The following is an 18,364-nucleotide window of genomic DNA, read 5'->3' as shown; positions in this document are numbered from 1 at the left end:
GCTGTAAAGTTATGTATCTGAGTTTTAAGCTTAGAATTCGAATTTTATTTGTGATGTTGCTGTTCAAATTCACTCAATATGTATATTATTTATATACCATCATTCCTTTTTATTATATGGGTTTAATTTAATTACATTGAGGTGTGTATATTAGCATTATAATTTAAATGTGTTATAAAAATTGTAAAATGTTTTTTCATTTGAATTTGAAATACATAATTCAAAGCTTTTGCAAATATCTGAAAATATCTCAATAAGATTAAAATATCCATAACCTATTTCATGGGGTCATAAATTTCTGTCAGCTTAGCGCGTTTTGATCAAATTCCTCAAAAACTAAAATTTTACGCCGCGTTGAAGCTGAAAAGTTTCGAAGATGTACGCTTCCAGCAAAAGTTCACTCTTTCAAAATCGCAATTTTGCAGTTTTATCACCAAGTAAGCCATAAAAGGACGAAGCCACGGATGAAGGGACTTTAGTCACGGATTTGCTTTGGCAACCAGTTTATTTGAATTTGTCAACACGGCCAAGGCCATCAGTGCTTGGCTAACTGGCTACGAGTACTTTATTTTTGTTCAACACCGAATAACGAAAAACGAATGGCTGAAAGGCCAAGTGAGAAGTGGAAGGCGCGGGACACACGACCCACTGAACGCAATGAAAATGCCGAGGCAAACACAAATTTTTTAATAATCAAAACGCAGAGCAGGGAAAATCGCTGGCCACGCGTGGAATGCGAGAAGCCAGCGTGGAAAGCGTGGAAAAATTCGTATGTGTGGCCTTCGTCGAATGTCTCGTAGATTTAACGGAATACGCGCCATAAATTATAATATAAAGCATATACATTCATTGCTTTTGATTATTTCGTTCTGACGACTCTTGTGTGTGCCGCTTTTCCTTTTTTTTCATTATTTATCTTTTTGGGTATATTTTATTGCCTGGATAATGGGCGGCTCAAAAGTTGGTTTAGTTTTTTTCAGGGACCTCGAATGTCGAATTCCGTCGGTAATGGCCCAGGCATAAAGTCGTAGTGGTAGTATTGCCGGAAAATACTTTGCATACTTCCCTATTTTCCCCCAGTTTCCCAATTGTATGACATTGCGAAAGGCTCCATGTTCATCTGGCTCGCATTCCTCGCATTTTGTAGCGTCGAGCGCCGACTGAATTATTTGATAACCTTATTTGACTGGCAAATAATTTGATGCCATCAGTCGAGCTGGAGGAGCCCCTAACAAGAATGCCAAGCAGCTCGACTTGTGGATAATTCATATTTCGGGCCTAATTTCCCATGTAAGTCGAGGCCAGGTCTTCCGTTTGGCCAAACTCACAGGGATTTTGGGCCGAGACGTTGGTGGCCTGCAGGCACTTGTCATATGCATTTTCACTCCCGACTGCCTGGCATTTAGCTCAACTAGCAAAACTTTGCCATTCTCATGTGCGAGGCTCGAGGATTGAATGCGAAATTGGGGCAGACAGCAGAAGCTTTTGAGGGAGGTGGTTGCTGCCTCGAGTGAGCATCGAAAAATCGAATCGAAATTGTTTCAATTTTCACAAAATGGCGTTGAACTCGTGCGGTGGTCCATGACTCATTTATAAACCCGGTTCGCCTGGCACGATTTGTGGTTGTAAGATGCTGGGATGGCGAAAATGGATGGTATGGGGCCGAAACGAAAACGGAAGTCTCGCCGCCATGAATATGCATGAGGCTAAGATCCTCGTTTTGCGAAAATGCCATGACTGTCGCCTGCAGCTGCAGGTGCCATTAGGCACAGCTCGGAAAATTCGTCAGTTTTGCAGGGAAAACGAAGGAGAAGGCTTTTCCCTGCCAATAGAACGTGGCAAGCTTAAGCTGTTTTCGGGTTACCCTTGCGTCCTTCGAATGGGTACTTTAATTTGCACTACATATCTGGGCTTGGTTTTTCGCCTTTTGCCATCCGCTTGGAGCGGAAGAAACCATCATCAATTTGCAGATATCTGCAAGTAAACACTGCCGCTTCAAGTCCTTAACTTCCCTGCTGGCTTCCCTGTCTTACTTCCCTGCTGGCCAACCTGATGGACTGACAAATGCCCTGGTTAGATTAATGACCGGTTTTATGGTCAATGGCTTACTGTTGCTAAGCCATAGTGAATCTGGAACTTTATTATACGTAGATACTAAGGTTTCACTAGCAAGGACTGAAGATTGAAAGGATTTAGTACAAGAAGAATTTCAACTTTTACTTAATAGGAACAGAAGATCACATAATTGATGGCACTTAAATATACAAAGAAAATAAATCTAGAAAAATATAAGAATGAAAACAACATATGATATAAATTTACTAGTAAAAATTATGAATCTGGATTCACACCGAAATTCATCATCTAATGATGTTAAAAAAAAGCACAAGGGCTTCGCAAATAAAGACTGATGGCTTAAGGCCAAGTCTAAGTTAATATCGCAATAGACAGATTCAGGCCAGCTGCCTGCAACAATACACATAAATTTGACTGACAAGCGTGAGGCATCAGTTTTAGGATCCGTGGAGAAAAAGCAACGCGAATCGAATCGAGTGAGCGGGCCAAGGACCAAGGATAAGTCGAGGACTCAAAGCCACTTAGGTGGACTGTCAATGCTAGACAAGCGCTCATTAAGCCCTGACCTCTGGCACTGAAATGATAAGGAGTCGGACACATTGAGACGTCATCCTTGAAGGACCCGGGAATGTGGGAGGTCGCCCGATTGGGGTGGCAATAGAGTCCTTCCGTGGGTTCGTCAATCAGCGCAACGCTCGCAGAACTTCTGACAGTTTGCTGTCAGAGGCAGCGCAAGCTGGAAATGACAAACGGAAACGGAAGTGGGGCAGGCAGCACTCCTTCCTGCAGGCTGAGTGGGTCCTTCTCTCCGCTTTGTCAAGATCCTGGCAGCAGGATGGGAATCCGATTGGAGGGACAAGATGTGACGCCTCCCAACTCCAACTGATACTCTGTTTCTCTGCTCCAATCAATTAGCAATGTTGCGTTTGAGGGCCAAAATGACGGGCGATTCTTCGGCGAACAATGCGACATTGTTGTCCTTACACTTCCCCTCGAATGTTTCGCTAAACAATTTAATGCCAGTAAGACAATAATGCTTATTAAGCAATTTTCATTAATCGCTGCGCCACTCGACGTTCAACGCCATAATCTCTAGAGACAATAAAAGCGAGTTGGGAAAGTGGAGGACGAGTCTTCTGGATTGTACACGACGAAAAAAGTTGCATTTCTTAACCTTATTCATTTCATTTTAATATTATTGTACAAAAATCATTTTGATATATTTGTTAATTTATAATTACTTTTAAATACTTGTCGGAATTTCAAAAACATTCGCACATCATTGATATGAAATTCAAATAACCAAATACTAATTTTTCTCTTCTATGCTCGTCTTAAAGGCTCTATAAACAATTCTTCCCAAAATTGGAAAGTACTTTACAATTATGCTGCCACCAATTGTTTCCTTTTGTGTGAGCACTTTTCCATTTTCCCACGTGCTGGCAGCATGGAGCACGTTAGAGTTGAAGTGGCCTGGTCGTGAAATATCTAGGCAATCGATCTCTGTATCCCCACGCACCACCGCCCCCAGTTTTTCCCCCTTTTCCCCATTCTTCATGGGTATATTGTATCGAAGCTGCAGCGTAAGTGTGTGCGAGGGGGAAAATTGGGAGCAGGATGGGCACAGAAGTAGAAGGGATTCTATTTGTGTTTGCTTTGGTTTGGGTGTTGACTTTGACATTTGTTTTGTGTGGCTTATCCTTCAGATTCGCCCAGGACCCCCAGTCCACATGGCCATCTCCATTCTCCCCATTGAAGGCGCCACCACAATGAGGCATCAATCGGCGCGCATTTTTTGCCGTCTATTTAGCCAAGTTTCGTTTTTCATTGTGTGGACTTTGTGGATGTAGCTACAATGGCTTTTAAATGGCCGCTCGTGTTTCGCTTACCGCTTTGGGCCCAAAGAGCCCCAGATCTGGACTACTTCTATTTCATGGCTCCCTTCTTTAGGGCCAATAAAATCGCAACGCCTTGGGCGTTCGGTCCCCTACATTCTAAATCGCTTACAGTTGGCAGCCTGGCATATTTATCTATGGAGCTGGAAATTGAAAAGCGTTTTTCCGCCCCTCTCCACTGTGTGTGTGTGTGCGTGAGTGTGTCGTCTGTGTGGCAGATTTGCAGCAAAGAAAGCGAAAATTAAATATGCAAAAGTATTGCCAGTGCATACAATATGAAATGGCACCTTGCAAGCCGGGTGACTTGGGGCTTTATTCATGTGATTTATTTGCAGGCTTCGTGAGAAAATTGGACGAGATTCCATTAACAGATCAGGAGTGTCACTGTATCGATGGAATGATGATGCTGTTGCGCTGATTATAATGTTCATTATGATGAATCCATCACGAAAATCGCCTTTAATCGGCGCACGATTTATTTGCATTAAATGTGACTGCGGACAATCCACTTCAATGTTGATTTTCCTTGGCTTTCTGTTGTTTTTCTACTGCGACATTTGATGGTCTATTTTGTCAGTCAAGCAACTTGTCAACACAAATGAATTTGCCAAACAAAAATTACCATAAAAGGGGCAAACCCCGGATGCCATATAAAAAACTTTTAATGAAATTAATATTGTTTTCGCTGTGCCAATGCAAAAGCACAAACATCAACTTTGCTCCCTTTTTTCTATGTACATATATATGTACGTATGTAAGTCTAGTCAAGTGACGCAGGCAATTAAATAAAATGGATTTTATTTTCAAATATCAATTCCCCCATCGCTTTCAATGAACTTAAATGCTTTAGAATTGCGCGGAATTAATTAAAGCATTTTCGAGCCATATTGTAAACCGATTTTTGTGTTTAAGTCAAAAAGTTTTGATGGTCGAGTGCCGGCATTCCTAAAATTTTTATTTAATTGAGAAAAATTAAAAAAGTTAAAAAGCACTAAAGTGACTAAATATTCATACGTAGCGGCCATTTCATTCTATTGCATATCATATGCATTATTTGTTTGTATATGGTAATTATTGTACTTATGTTTGGCATATCTATTTAACTAATTAACTGAGTAAATGTATTGTGGCTAAATAACATAACATTCACTCAATTATGTATTCAAAGTGTCTGGTGTTTTTGAAAAACCAAATAATCAACCAATTCATCATAGAGAAATGTTGATTAAACAAAAACAAATAAGGAAAGTAATGTTAAATTTACTTGACCTTTATTTAATTAAAATATTTGTATTCGATTATGTGGGGAGAATCTGTCAAATTGTATCTTATGGAAATATTTTCATAATTGGCAAGTCTCAAATTCTTTGCATTTCGAAACAGCCAATCTGATGGCGACTCTAATTAAAGTTAAGCAAATTAAATTCGTCTTTTTGAATTTCTATGGCAGTTGGAAATGTGGAGTCTTCACTTTGCTTCAAAACAGAACGCGAAAGACGTTCTGTGCAGCACAGGTGTACTTGTGAGTTGAAGGTGGGACAGGTGGGGCAGGTGGGGCAGGTGGGGCAGGTGGGGCAGGTGGGGCAGATGGGGCAGGTGCAAATGTGGGCGAGTGGCGAATTGCCAAGAGCAAATAAAAGGCGACGCACTCGGCAAGAGTAAAACGGAGAAATTTCGTGGGTGCGTGTAAGTAAAAGCGAAAAGTTTTGTTTATTAAATAAAAATAAATGCAAGTTAATTAATTAAAACTTTAAACAAGATAGAGCATGCGCGAAACTTTATTTTCCACATGTGGGGCAGCACGATTGGCTGCAAAGTGAGTTAAGCTTAATTAGCTGGGCTCAGGTTGGAATATTGTGGGTTGAGATCTACTAGTACTGATTATATTGACATTTCCCCTACTTGCACCAAAACTTGCATACTCTATTTGCCACGAAATTTGGCAACAATTTGTTTTACACAACCCAGAAACTAAAACATTCGAGGCCGTGCAATGCCAAGAGCAAGAACAGCGTCGTCTAGAATAGTCGCCATTATATATGTTGAATATCTAGAATGTATACACTTGAAGAGTACGTACGCAAGATTTTCAAATTAAATTTAAAAAATGATTTTCATGACATTAACATTGGCATTTGGCTGCCGCTAATGTTCCTGCCGATGTTTCAGTCGTTAACTGCACGATGGAAAGCTCACAAAGATGTGCCACAGATGCAGATACATAGAATCAGATACAGATTGAGATACATATACAACTACAGATACAGATACAGATACAGCTGCGTCCGGCGCATTTGGGAGCTCCATAGCTCGTGCTTCCGTTGCCGGGACACTGTCATCGGTTGTCACTCATCCGTTAACCTTCCCAGCGATTCCGTGTTTGCTGACACATTCGCTGGGGGAATATATATGGTATAGGGTATATCTATGTCCCTCGATATCTACTTGTATGTCTGATTTTCGAGTCCCAACCCTTTGCTCTACTGTCCCCTCTCGGTACTTGGAGAACCCATTAATTAAATCAACTTTTAATCTATTTATACATAAAACTGAAGGAAATTCGTTTTGCCACAAAATTAATTATACGCCCACGCGTCTTTAAGCCAGATTGCTGCCGCCTAGTGCAAAATATATAAAATATTATTAAAAAAAACAGAGAGAGAACAAATCTAAATAGCAACAACAAGAAGCCACGCCTTTGATGAGCTGGGCATTCATAAAAATAAATTGTTGTATTTTATTTATAAAATAAATATGTATGTATGTGCACGGCAAGCGAAATGTTTTCAAATGTTTGATTTTGCTCTTCGCCAATATTTATGTATGCTTGAATAACATTTTACGTACAAAGCAATCACATTTCACTCACATTTTCCATCTCTTCCTTTGCAGTTGGCTCAACTTGGAAAAGCGCCAGGGCGTGGCAGGAAAATCAACAACCCTTCGCGCCATATGGCTTGACTCACTGCGGCAACTTCAGCGCGTGTGGACACTTTCATTTGCCTAATTAACGGTCTAAATGGGAAATTCAAAGCCAAAAACCGAAACCGAAAATCCAAAAACCAAAACGCAAAAATTCAACGCGTAGGAAATGTGCAATAAATAATACGAAAAATAAAAACCCCTACGCGAGTGACCAACGTATAATTTAAAGCTCGTGGCCAACACCAAATGCGAGTGGCCAATTTGTTGTACGTACCATTTTGGCAACAACCACAGCTGCGAGCCTTAACATCAAACAGTCGGCCAAGATGCGAGCGTTGAAAGCGTGTGCGAACATGAAAATAAAACATCATCATCAGGAAATAAATTCGGGAAAAATGAATAAAAATATAAATATAAAATGATATGAATAAATACATAGACTAGCACATAGCCACATAGCCATATTCTAAATGAGTGCTAGGGGCCAAAAAATGGCATAGGACATATTACCATTTTCCCATATTCCCACCACTTTGTATTGGCGGGCATTGGGCCGAAGATGTCGACCAGTGCGGAATATACACATCGAGATATAGATTCGGATATGGCGGCTGTATGCTAAAAGGCATTTGAAGCGAATGACATTCTTTCGCCCAGCTGTTGTCATATAAATCATAGCTTTTATACAGGGTGTGGCTTTAGTCTTCTATTGGTTCATATTCAAGTTTAGGACTATAAGGTTTCATAGAAAAGAAATCGATAAATGCTGATGTTTAAATTCAAAAGTTTCTTATTTAATTTAAATAGTAAAAATGCACTGAAAATTAACTTTAAAATTTCGCCTTTGATTGCAATTCGATCATATGGGTATTTAAATTGGTATCGTTTTTAAAACATGTTTCAATTACAAGACGATAACTTTAATTGCTACTAGCAACACTCATAAAATTGCTTCAACTTTGAATGATATTATATTTTGAAGTTTATAAAAAATGTTCTAATAAAAGAATGCTAACTTTGCATCATGCTAATTACATCATAGCCCAGTCTGTTTAAACATAAACAGAGATTTATAATCCGATAAAAAGACACACCCTGTACCATTCGCATAAATGTGGGCAAAACACGCACAACATCAACAACTCAACTTCTGCGTCAGTAAATAAACAAATATTGACTCAAATCGATACAAATGCCAGCGGCAACAACTAGATAATGCACAAAAGTGATTATAATCGGGGCAACAAAAAGAATAGCGAGCTCATGTTTTTCCAAGCTTTTAATAATGTGTTCTTTTCCTCGTTTTTTTCTTTCACTTTTCGATCGAACATTTGTGGCACAGTTCCAGGAGGCCATAACATCGAATAACAATATCTGAATTAACGGCAGCAGAACTAAAAACCGACCACTTGGCCGAAACAAACTAAATATAATTCGAAGCCCGAGAAATGTTAAAAATAAATCCAAAAGAAATCAACGAATATTTTTCGGCGGCAAAACAAGGCGGCGGCAATCGCAGCAGCCGCGGTGGCAAAGAATATGAACAGAATTAAGAGGCAGCCGCTTGGAGGCTAGACTACCAAAAAAAATAAATATATAAAAAACGCAATCAGCAAGCAGAAGCAGCAAAAACGAATTTCCAAAAAAAAAAATATATCAAAAAGTAAAATAGAAAATAGAAGCCGCACACAGTAAATAGCCGAAAAAAGTGTCGTCCAGCCGAGGCAGCCTCTCCATCAGCGGCGGAGCAGGCGGAAAAGCTACGGAAAATCAACGGAAAAGCGAGGCCATCAAGAGCTCGCGTGGGCGGCGTTGGCTGGCAAGGACAAGCGGTTGGTCGTTGACGTTGGCAGCAGCAGCGGCAGCGGCTAAAAACTGAGACGGATTCTGAAGCGGAGGAGCGGCGACGTTGTCGTGGCCACACGGTTTATGCTCCACGGTCCACGGGCCACTTTCGCGAATCAATTTCCGTTGCGGTGGCCGTTTCAGTTTTGGTTTCAACGTCGCCGGCGCCACGCGTGTCGTGAATTTCCAATGGCGTGAATTTGCTCCAGTGGGCGTTTCAACCTAAAAGTGCGCTAATAATATACGGATCTACCACACACAGTGTTACGAAAAAGATAGAAATAGAGAGAGAGAGAGAGAGAGAGAGAGAGCTACAAGCCAAAGATAAGTTATAAATAATAGTAAAATTACAACCAGACAACGAGACTCATGTTGTTGTGCGACGGACTTGGCCCGGAGCCACCGCGGCAAAGGCATCGAAATCGAACCAGTGCCGCCAGGATAAGAAAAAGACGCAAATGCAGCTGCAGCAATGGCGGTAGCAGCCATCCGGCGGACCAGGCCGGCGGCGTAGTTAGCCACCCAATTGGTTATGGCCAAAGTCTGACAACATTGGCGAGGGTCACGGCTGCCGCACTGACCACGGCGGCCATGCTGCACACAACGAATGCCCTGGCTGCCACCGGCTCATCCAGCTCATCCAATTCTTCCACCGCCGGAATAGCACTGCCGCTGGGCACTGCCACACCTGCCACACACGAACTAAATGCCACACAGCCGTTTGGCGGCACGGGTCTGAGCTTCAACGAAAGCGGCGCAGGATTAAGTGACCATCATCATCAGCAACACAATCCCGACGAGGATTGGCTGGACAACATCTTTTGGGTGTTCAAGGCCTTTGTCATGCTGCTCATCATCATTGCGGCCATCTGCGGCAATCTGCTTGTTATTATTTCTGTGATGCGTGTTAGAAAATTAAGGTGCGTATACGTGATATTTCAGCTGCTCCTCTCGCTAATTAGCTGTGAAAAAGCAATTAGAAGTACGCGCACTCCGTGTAATTCTTTCGTAATTTGCATAAAACTTGATTGCCAATTTGGCGCAAGTTACGAGAGCGAACAAAAATTACAAAGCGCTTGGCTTTCTATGCGCGATTTTCGTCAACTTTGCATAAAATTCATGCACGTCCATCTGTATCCCTTCCATTTTGCCCCCCGAAACGTGCTCTCTTCGCGCTCGCCGCGTCCTGGCACTGCTCGTCCTTCGGGTTGGGTTTCCATGCAGACTCCTTGTCCTTTATTTACTCGCCTCATAATTGAGCATCTCAGCTTTGTCCTATCCTGTCGTTTCGTTTCGTTTCGTTTCGGCATGAGACTGCAGTATTTACTCCCAGCATTTAGCGAAAGGAGGCGGACACAACAAAAGAACAGAGAGATGCATTATTTTAATGACAAATTAACTTTCATGACTTTATTCATGAATCCAATTTGCATATTAAGAGATTCTTAATTGGACGCCTGGGTGGGTAATGATTTAATTTGACGAAATTCCTTAAGGTCGTCTTTAAATGCAAAATTTAAATGAAAACCTAACAGGCCGTAAGTACTTGTACATTCAATCCAAATATTTGGCTTTAGTTTTGGTATTAATTACTCTATTTAGGTTGACCAATATCTAGGTTTATTGTCCAAGAATCCAAGCTATTTTCTCAACCGAAATTTCATATCCGTTTCTATCCACAACTTGGCCATTTCTCGGTGTGGCCTCGATTTGCTAATGATGGGCGGAGTTTTTGGGTTGGTATCCTTCGACGAAAATGACATTATTCGAAAACTTTTTTAGTGATAAATGATGGGACATCAGCTGGCTGTGGTTCGTTAATATTCTTAGTTATTCCTTAATAACTGGCGGGCAAATCAATTTAGCGCTTCATAAGGCCGACGGAATCAAAAGTTGTTTTCTGCCTGAAAAACGCCCGGTTATTTTTCCACGATTTTTTCGCTGCTCAGTTTTAGACGCTGAATTTTTCCACCCACCAGCGGAAAAACTTTAAATGCTCTTAGCCCAAGTTGGCGAAGGGCAATGAAGCCAAAAGGCGAAACAAACAAACTTTGCTAGGCGGCACAGAAAAACGAGGCAGCAAAAAATTATAATGAAAGAAGGGGAGTGGCACGAGGCATAATTAAGGTTGAACCCCGCTTAATTCCTCTTTTTTTTTGTGCCCTTGCTGCTAATGAGAAGCGTTTTATTTTTTAAGTGACTTGCGTGTTGCTGGATTTTAGGGCTCCAAAGCCAGGTTCATCCAATGATGATGCCGATGGATGATCATCAAGATAATAAACTTAGGAAAAAAGAAACTTTTGAGGCCCTCCGGTCAAAGGATTAACTTGTTTTTTAAGAACCTTTCTGTGGGAGCTTCTAAAAATACATAGTTGCATTTTTATTAAATGAAGCACTTTAAAGATGCTCAAATAAATTGGTTGGTAAAAAGTGGCCATCTCGTGGTAATTAATGCACACAGAACCGAAATGCGAAAACATTTGCAGCGTGGTCAGCTCGCAGCAAGATTCCATTGTTCTGAGCGGCGAATATTACGCATACGTAGCGTGAAACAGGGAAATAAAAATGTGGAAAAGTTTGCAAGCACAAAAAAGGGACACACACACCCAGATAGAAAAGAAATGACAATTAAACACTGCCAGCTTGTAGCTCAAAGAGAAATGGAACAAAAACAAATGCATGCTCAGCACGAAAGTGGGCTGTGGGCGGTGGGCGGTGGGTGGATGGGTGGGTGTGGCATGGAGTGTGGGAAACGCTGGAAAATCTGGAAAAGTGGGACGGCGGGTGGGGGCAGAGTACAAGTACAAGTACAAAAACAACACACAGCGAGCGCGGCTACAACTTTGGCAATTAAGGAAGCTTATGGTTTTTATGACAGCATAAATTTAAAATGTTCTATGCCAAATAATAAAATTGCGCTCACCCCCACCCACCTCCCTCCGCCCAAGTTATTTTGGGCGGCGATGAGCCGCAACGAAAAGTGCTCTAATGCCGAGTGTATAAGCAGATATATATCTGGAAAGTACGGGTATACGAGTATATGTGTGCTTTAATTTGCCATTACAGCGCGGGGTGGTGGAAAATAGGGGGGCAAACCGAGGCTCATTAACACAGCTCCTTTCTGCAGAAGGATGCTCGGCAACTTTTCGCTTTGCTATTTTTCTTAAATTTAAATGGCAGGCAAATTATCTGCACTTCACAACGGCGGGTGGAGTGGAAGGAGCCACTGAGTAATGGCGTAACATTCTCGGAATGGCGTCGATTTGTTGCAATTAACGTCTAAGACGTTGAAAGTTATTTAAGTAGTAGCCGGCAGCAAAACAGATTACTACTGCCAACTTGAAACTAAGTACAATAGCCCCAGAAAATGAGATTAATGCAACTTAAAAGCAACAATCAGTTTAGTGGGTAGGGTAATAGGTTGACATTTCTCATTTGATTAATGAGTATGTAATAATATATTTTCATATGTTTCTTATAAACATTGCCCATATACTCGTATGTATAACCACACATTTATTTTGTATACAGTATTTAACTTGAATGGAATTATTCGGCCAACATATTACCATAAGCGAGCAAAAGTTCTCGGGTGCAGTAAATGCTCAATTTTGATTCAAAACTTTTCCCATTTGGCTTAGTGAAAATGGTGAATGAAAGGCGGCCACCTGGAGCTCAATGAGGCAACTGCATTCATCCGATTAGAAAGTCCTTGGCCAGCAACTGGTGCAAAATTCTAATTGGCACTCGGCTTGGAATTCAATTTAAATAACAAAATACCTATGAAGTGGTATTGGGTTGCCCATAGGAGTGCGGTTGACCTCGGCTTTCGGCCCCACCCACTTTTTCCCGTATATATCAGATGTTTGTTGGGGTATCGGCTTAGACCCCTTGGGCTCAAAATCGTTCGACATCGTTCTCGATTCTTGACTGGCTTTTCAATTATACCCCCCGCTGGGTAGCAGCAGAATTGGGTAGCATTGGGGTCCAAACTGTCAACTCATACAAAAGAGTGGTCCCCCACCATGCAACATCCAGCATCCAACATCCTCCATTCAGCACTCACCATCCCCATCACGCATTCACTCATATAATATATCCTGATTAGCCCCCACGGGGTGCACGAAGGACTCCTCCCGCTTCATGTGTTATATGTATTGTTGGATATTGTCCTGTGATTGCTAACATCTCGTTCTCCAACCCCTCTCTTCTTCTCTTTGCAGAGTTATAACGAATTACTTTGTAGTTTCCTTAGCCATGGCTGATATAATGGTCGCTATTATGGCCATGACATTTAACTTTAGTGTGCAAGTAACCGGGCGGTAAGTACAACAACAAACAGTAGAAAAAAACAACAAAATGAATCCCCCCCTCCCTCCACACACACACACACACACGCACACACACAAGGCCTAAGCAGAACAACAAAAGCGAGCAAAACTGTTGCAAAAATTACAGCTGCAACCAAAGCAGGAGCCCCATTCAAGGTGGGCGGGTGGTCGGTTGTGGGCGTGGCAGTAGCAGTGGCAGAACAAACAGCCAAAAACAAAAATCCCTGAAAAATGAAAGCAACGTTTATTTATGCTCCTGTGAATGTCCCTGTCTGTGTGCGCTCGTACGGATGTATGAGTGCACCACCCACTTTTGGGTGAATGCTGTGCGACTGAAATGCAAATGCAGAAAGTCATCCTTCTGTGCCCATGTGCATTTGTGTTCAAGAACTAAAATGTGAAAAATAGAACAAACGTGGGGGCATTCATTTAAAAATGCGATTTCAGAATACCCATTTTTATGCTGGAATTAGCCTTAATAGTTTTACTTGGAGCTATAAAACTTGTATGTGCCTTCTTTGAAAGTAACTTTCATACCAGAACTTTTAATATCAAACTGATAGGCGGTCAAAAATTAAAGCTAAGTACTAAGAAGTAAGTATTTTCTATTGATTAAAAGTCAATTGGGCTTTTTAAAAAAGATGTAGAGGGGGAAAACACAGCTCAAGACACATTCGCCAATTTCACTTAGTAATAATAAATTTCAAGATCAGAATAGCCCAAAATACCCCCAAGTAAAGCAACCAAGTGAAAAGTACCCACTGAGAGGGAAACGACAACTTTGAAAAGCTATTCCAAAGGACAAAAACCGTCAGAGTGTGACATGGTCACATCCTTCACGCCGACCGTCCGACGGACCGACTCCTTCTATGTGTTCCATGTGGGTAATGCGATATGTGCGAACGTGGATATATGCGGCTATATGTGGATACATACGGATAGATGTGGATATGTGTGCATATATGGCCATGCCAAATGCAACCCACTGAGCTTGGTTAATTATGCATGGAGGCTGGCTTAGAGGGCGCGCCTTAAGCTCGACTTCACCGCCGTGGGAGCAATGCAAATGTTTACAATGTCACTGCCAGTTCCCAGATGACGTGGTGCTGATCATGGTGCCGATGATGGGGCTGCTAATGGTGACGATGAAGTGGGCACATTATGTGGCACTTGCTGGCAAGCCGAAAAACTTTAGCCCAGCGCGAGTTGCATATAAATTGGCATCGGCATTTGGTGGCAAAAGTCAAGTCGCCGCCACTTGGCATTCATTTCAGCCAGTTTACCTTCACAGTTGCTAGTTGCATAATTGCAGCAGGAGGAGCTGCCATTTCAGGGCTTAAGTGTCAAAGCCGATGGCACACCCGCCCAAATGAAAATGTAGTGCAAGGCACCAAAAACGGCGCGCGCAAAAACCGCCTCGTTGGATAGTCGAAAAGTTTTTGAAACTGATGCCAAACGGGGCGCCCGATAATAAATTCCACTGGCTCCTGGCCCAAAAAGGATGGGCATCGCCTCCGCCGCCGCCTCCGCCGAAATGGCCAAAAAGCGGAGTGGCAACCAAGGGCGACGGCAAAACCGACAGGCGAACAGCCAGGACGCAAGTTTTAATGAGTTTTTCATGCAGCCCACAGAGTCGCCTCCGCGTTCCTTGCCCCTCGCCCCTCGCCACACGCTATGCCTCGGGTCTTATGGCCTATTTGCTGGTCTCACGCTGCATCTAAGCATTTAATTTGGCCCTCCAGAATGGCAGTTCAGGGGCAATGTCACCTGGCAACCGAAACTAAGATGAAATCGATAAACACATAAATCAGGCGGCCTGATAACGAAAATAGGCCAAAGAGAGAGTGTGTCTAGTCAGCTTGAGTTTTTTATAGGCCTACATTCAGGAATGGGCAGTAAACTTTATAGCATTTATGTTTTGAGTCTTTTGCAGTCTGTATTTTTGGTTTTAAATGGTAATAAACATTAGAAGTAGCTCAACTTAAACCTAGGGACTACAATTTTTATCTGCAATTGCCTTTTAACGTTTTTATTTTTCAACCCATCTAAAATAAGTTTATTTCGAACTATTTTTAAATTGAGGTTTTGCTATCTAATTTGTGTTGCAATTTTTATCGGAGTTTTTAAATAACAGTGCTTTCACAAAGGGAATTAATAGTGAAAAACTTAATTTTTTTCGATAAAAACCAGGAAATCAGTTTAAAGCGATGACTTCATGAAAGCATTTCGCGTAGCAATTCAAGTGAAGCAAAAAACCAGAAATGAGTCAACAAAAATATATACTGTGAATTCATGCATTCGATAATCAGATACAATGACTTCAGATGTTACAGCCAAAAGTTTATTGCCTCGTTATTGGGCAATCATCGCGATACTGATGCCTCCATTCATTGGACCATTTCAGGTGGAACTTCAGCCCCTTCCTGTGCGATTTGTGGAACAGCCTCGATGTCTACTTCTCAACAGCGAGTATTTTGCATTTATGCTGCATATCTGTGGATAGGTAAGCTGCGTGGCACAGCCACAACTACAGCCATATGGAGTGCGCAATAACCCGGCGTTTTGCCTACTTCACAGATACTATGCGATTGTTAAGCCCCTCAAGTATCCGATTAGCATGACGAAACGCGTGGTCGGCATTATGCTGCTAAACACCTGGATATCGCCGGCACTGCTCTCGTTCTTGCCCATCTTCATCGGCTGGTACACCACGCCGCAACACCAGCAGTTCGTCATCCAGAATCCGACGCAGTGCTCCTTCGTGGTGAACAAGTACTACGCCGTCATCTCGAGCTCCATATCGTTCTGGATACCCTGCACCATCATGATATTCACCTACCTGGCCATCTTCCGGGAGGCCAATCGGCAGGAGAAGCAGCTGATGATGCGCCACGGCAACGCCATGCTGATGCACCGACCCTCCATGCAGCCCTCAGGTGAGTTGGGGTTACCAAATAGGATATATATCTTGATATACCTTGATTCACCAATACCACTCTGTACAAGTTGGTCACAATAACACACGAACCATTCCATAGAAAGTAAAACAGCATGCGCAAACACAGTTATTTTCAAAGTTAAATTAATCAGAGTGAAAACAAATATAAATATAAAATTGATAGGGTTATTTTAGCACACTGAATTGACTTTTAGTAAGGGAAGAACAAATCGAATTGTACTGGCTTGCCTGTAAGGAAATGGTAATTGCGATATATAGAACAGGTTTTAAATGTGCATGTTAAATCGGAGAATACATTTGTGAAACAATACTCAAAAAATATAAATTTAACAGGCCAAAGACTGGTATTATTTACTGAAGAGCTAACAAGCAATTTTGATCCTGATCACTAGTTTGTTTCATAAGCATCCTGCACAGTGATGCAGTGCGAGTGCATTGAGTTGTGTGGCCTATATCCCGGCAGGACATTTATCAAATCTCCATCCCATCTCCTCCGGCAGGCGAGGCGCTGAGCGGATCCGGGTCGTCGAAAACATTGACGCTGCACGAGGTCGAGCAGGAGCACACACCCACTAAGGACAAGCACTTAATCAAAATGAAGCGGGAGCACAAGGCCGCACGCACGCTGGGCATCATCATGGGCACCTTCATCCTCTGCTGGCTGCCATTCTTCCTGTGGTGAGTACCGTCGAAGGCTGAACGTTGTTGGGGTGTTGGAGTGCTGGAGGCCAATCCCGCTGACATGGGATTCCAGGCATAATTTATCTAATGTCAAGCATGCATAATTAAATATTACTCATACGGCCCGTGCGCCATTGCTTCGGCTGTTGTTGTTTTTCGCACCACCCAGAGTATAATCTCATTTATGCAAAGCCCTGGCCCACTCATGCATCTGGAATTTATGGGTATATATATCTCATCTTTATGTGGTGCGCGGACGAAAAGTGATGCAGAGAGATTTTAAATGGTGATCCCACCAAATAATCAAATATAGAACGTTAGGTGCTGAGTAAAATGAGGTTTAGCTGTTATATTCGTTCTTATAAATCAAAGATCAAAGAACCCATTAAGCATTCACTGCGATATATTGGAGAACGTATGTAAGGAGAAAGCATATATTCTGCTGAGGAAATATAATTGGAATTCAGTTTAAATAGACGTAGATTAAGTTAAAGCTAATGGGTTTAAGCTAATGATTGTCTTGTTTTTATTTCAGGTACACACTCTCCATGACCTGCGAGGTATGCCAAGTGCCGGACATAGTAGTTTCGATCCTCTTCTGGATCGGGTACTTCAACTCGACGCTCAACCCGCTGATCTACGCGTACTTCAACCGGGACTTCCGGGAGGCGTTCCGCAACACGCTGCTCTGTCTGTTCTGCAACTGGTGGAAGGATCGCCACCTGCCGCTGGACATCGACATCCGGCGCTCCAGCCTGCGCTACGACCAGCGGGCGAAGAGCGTCTACTCGGAGAGCTACCTCAACTCGACGACGCCCTCGCATCGCCGCCAGTCGCAGATGGTGGACAACTTATAATACAGGGATGAGGCGCTGCTGACCCCCATCGCCCAGCAGCAGCAGCGGCTGGCGGCGGGCGGATCCCGCCTGGGCGGACAATTGGCAGCTGCCGCCAAGGATCACAGGGAACCGAAGGAGGCCAGGGATGCGGGCAAGGGCAAGGGCAAGTCCAATGCCGATTGCTTGGCGGGCGACGATGTGCAGGAGATCCAGATTGAGATACCCATGGAGTACATCAACAAATGGAACAAGAACAACAATGCTGCCGCCTCGACGGCCTCGAGTCATGTGTAAATGGTGCTCGGGGATGCGAATCAATCGATGGCAGCCGGATGGGTGGAATCCATTTAATGCAATTAAATTGTTCCATTAATTTGTAAAATTAATATGCCGGCAAATGCGTCGGCTGATTTACTCGTAATGTTGACATTAATCAATCTGTGAAGCGTGCCATTTCATTTGCCCCGTCACTACTTTTTTTTCTTTTTTCATTTTTGTTTTCGTTTTTCAAACATTTTCAATCTGAATTCGAGTTGTTTGGGTTCCTTGAGGCACAGATCGGAACTTTGTACAGGATAACTTATTTATTTATGATTTCATGCCGTTTGTATCTTGTTGTAAATACTGAGTATTTTTGTACGACTAAATTAAGCACAGGTTGTAAACTCATTTCTATATATGGATGTGTATATGTATGTACGTACGCCAATCGAAAATCTGTTAGCCGTAAAGCATTTTGCTCACGAAAAGAAATAACCACAAATAAATTATTTAAAATGGCAATCACTGCAACTCACTGAGCTATGCGTATAC

At 42.4% G+C, this 18,364-nt stretch overlaps 1 protein-coding gene across 1 annotated transcript in view; it reads left to right on the top strand.

Moving 5' to 3' along the window:
* The window catches only part of LOC6553685 (octopamine receptor beta-2R), a 44,125-nt gene extending 25,761 nt beyond the window's left edge, over positions 1-18,364 (top strand). Inside the window, 6 exon segments of the mRNA XM_001980346.3 lie at positions 8,239-9,661; positions 12,965-13,063; positions 15,477-15,575; positions 15,650-16,008; positions 16,532-16,709; positions 17,248-18,364. Of these exon segments, the coding sequence (XP_001980382.2) occupies positions 9,111-9,661; positions 12,965-13,063; positions 15,477-15,575; positions 15,650-16,008; positions 16,532-16,709; positions 17,248-17,845 (1,884 nt within the window). The 5' untranslated portion in view covers positions 8,239-9,110 and the 3' untranslated portion in view covers positions 17,846-18,364.

The sequence above is a fragment of the Drosophila erecta genome, unplaced genomic scaffold, assembly GCF_003286155.1.
Source record: "Drosophila erecta strain 14021-0224.00,06,07 unplaced genomic scaffold, DereRS2 tig00000000-arrow-pilon, whole genome shotgun sequence".
NCBI classification, from domain to species: domain Eukaryota; kingdom Metazoa; phylum Arthropoda; class Insecta; order Diptera; family Drosophilidae; genus Drosophila; species Drosophila erecta.
Note: the sequence above shows the minus strand (reverse complement) of the source record. Positions and strands in the feature narration are given on the sequence as shown.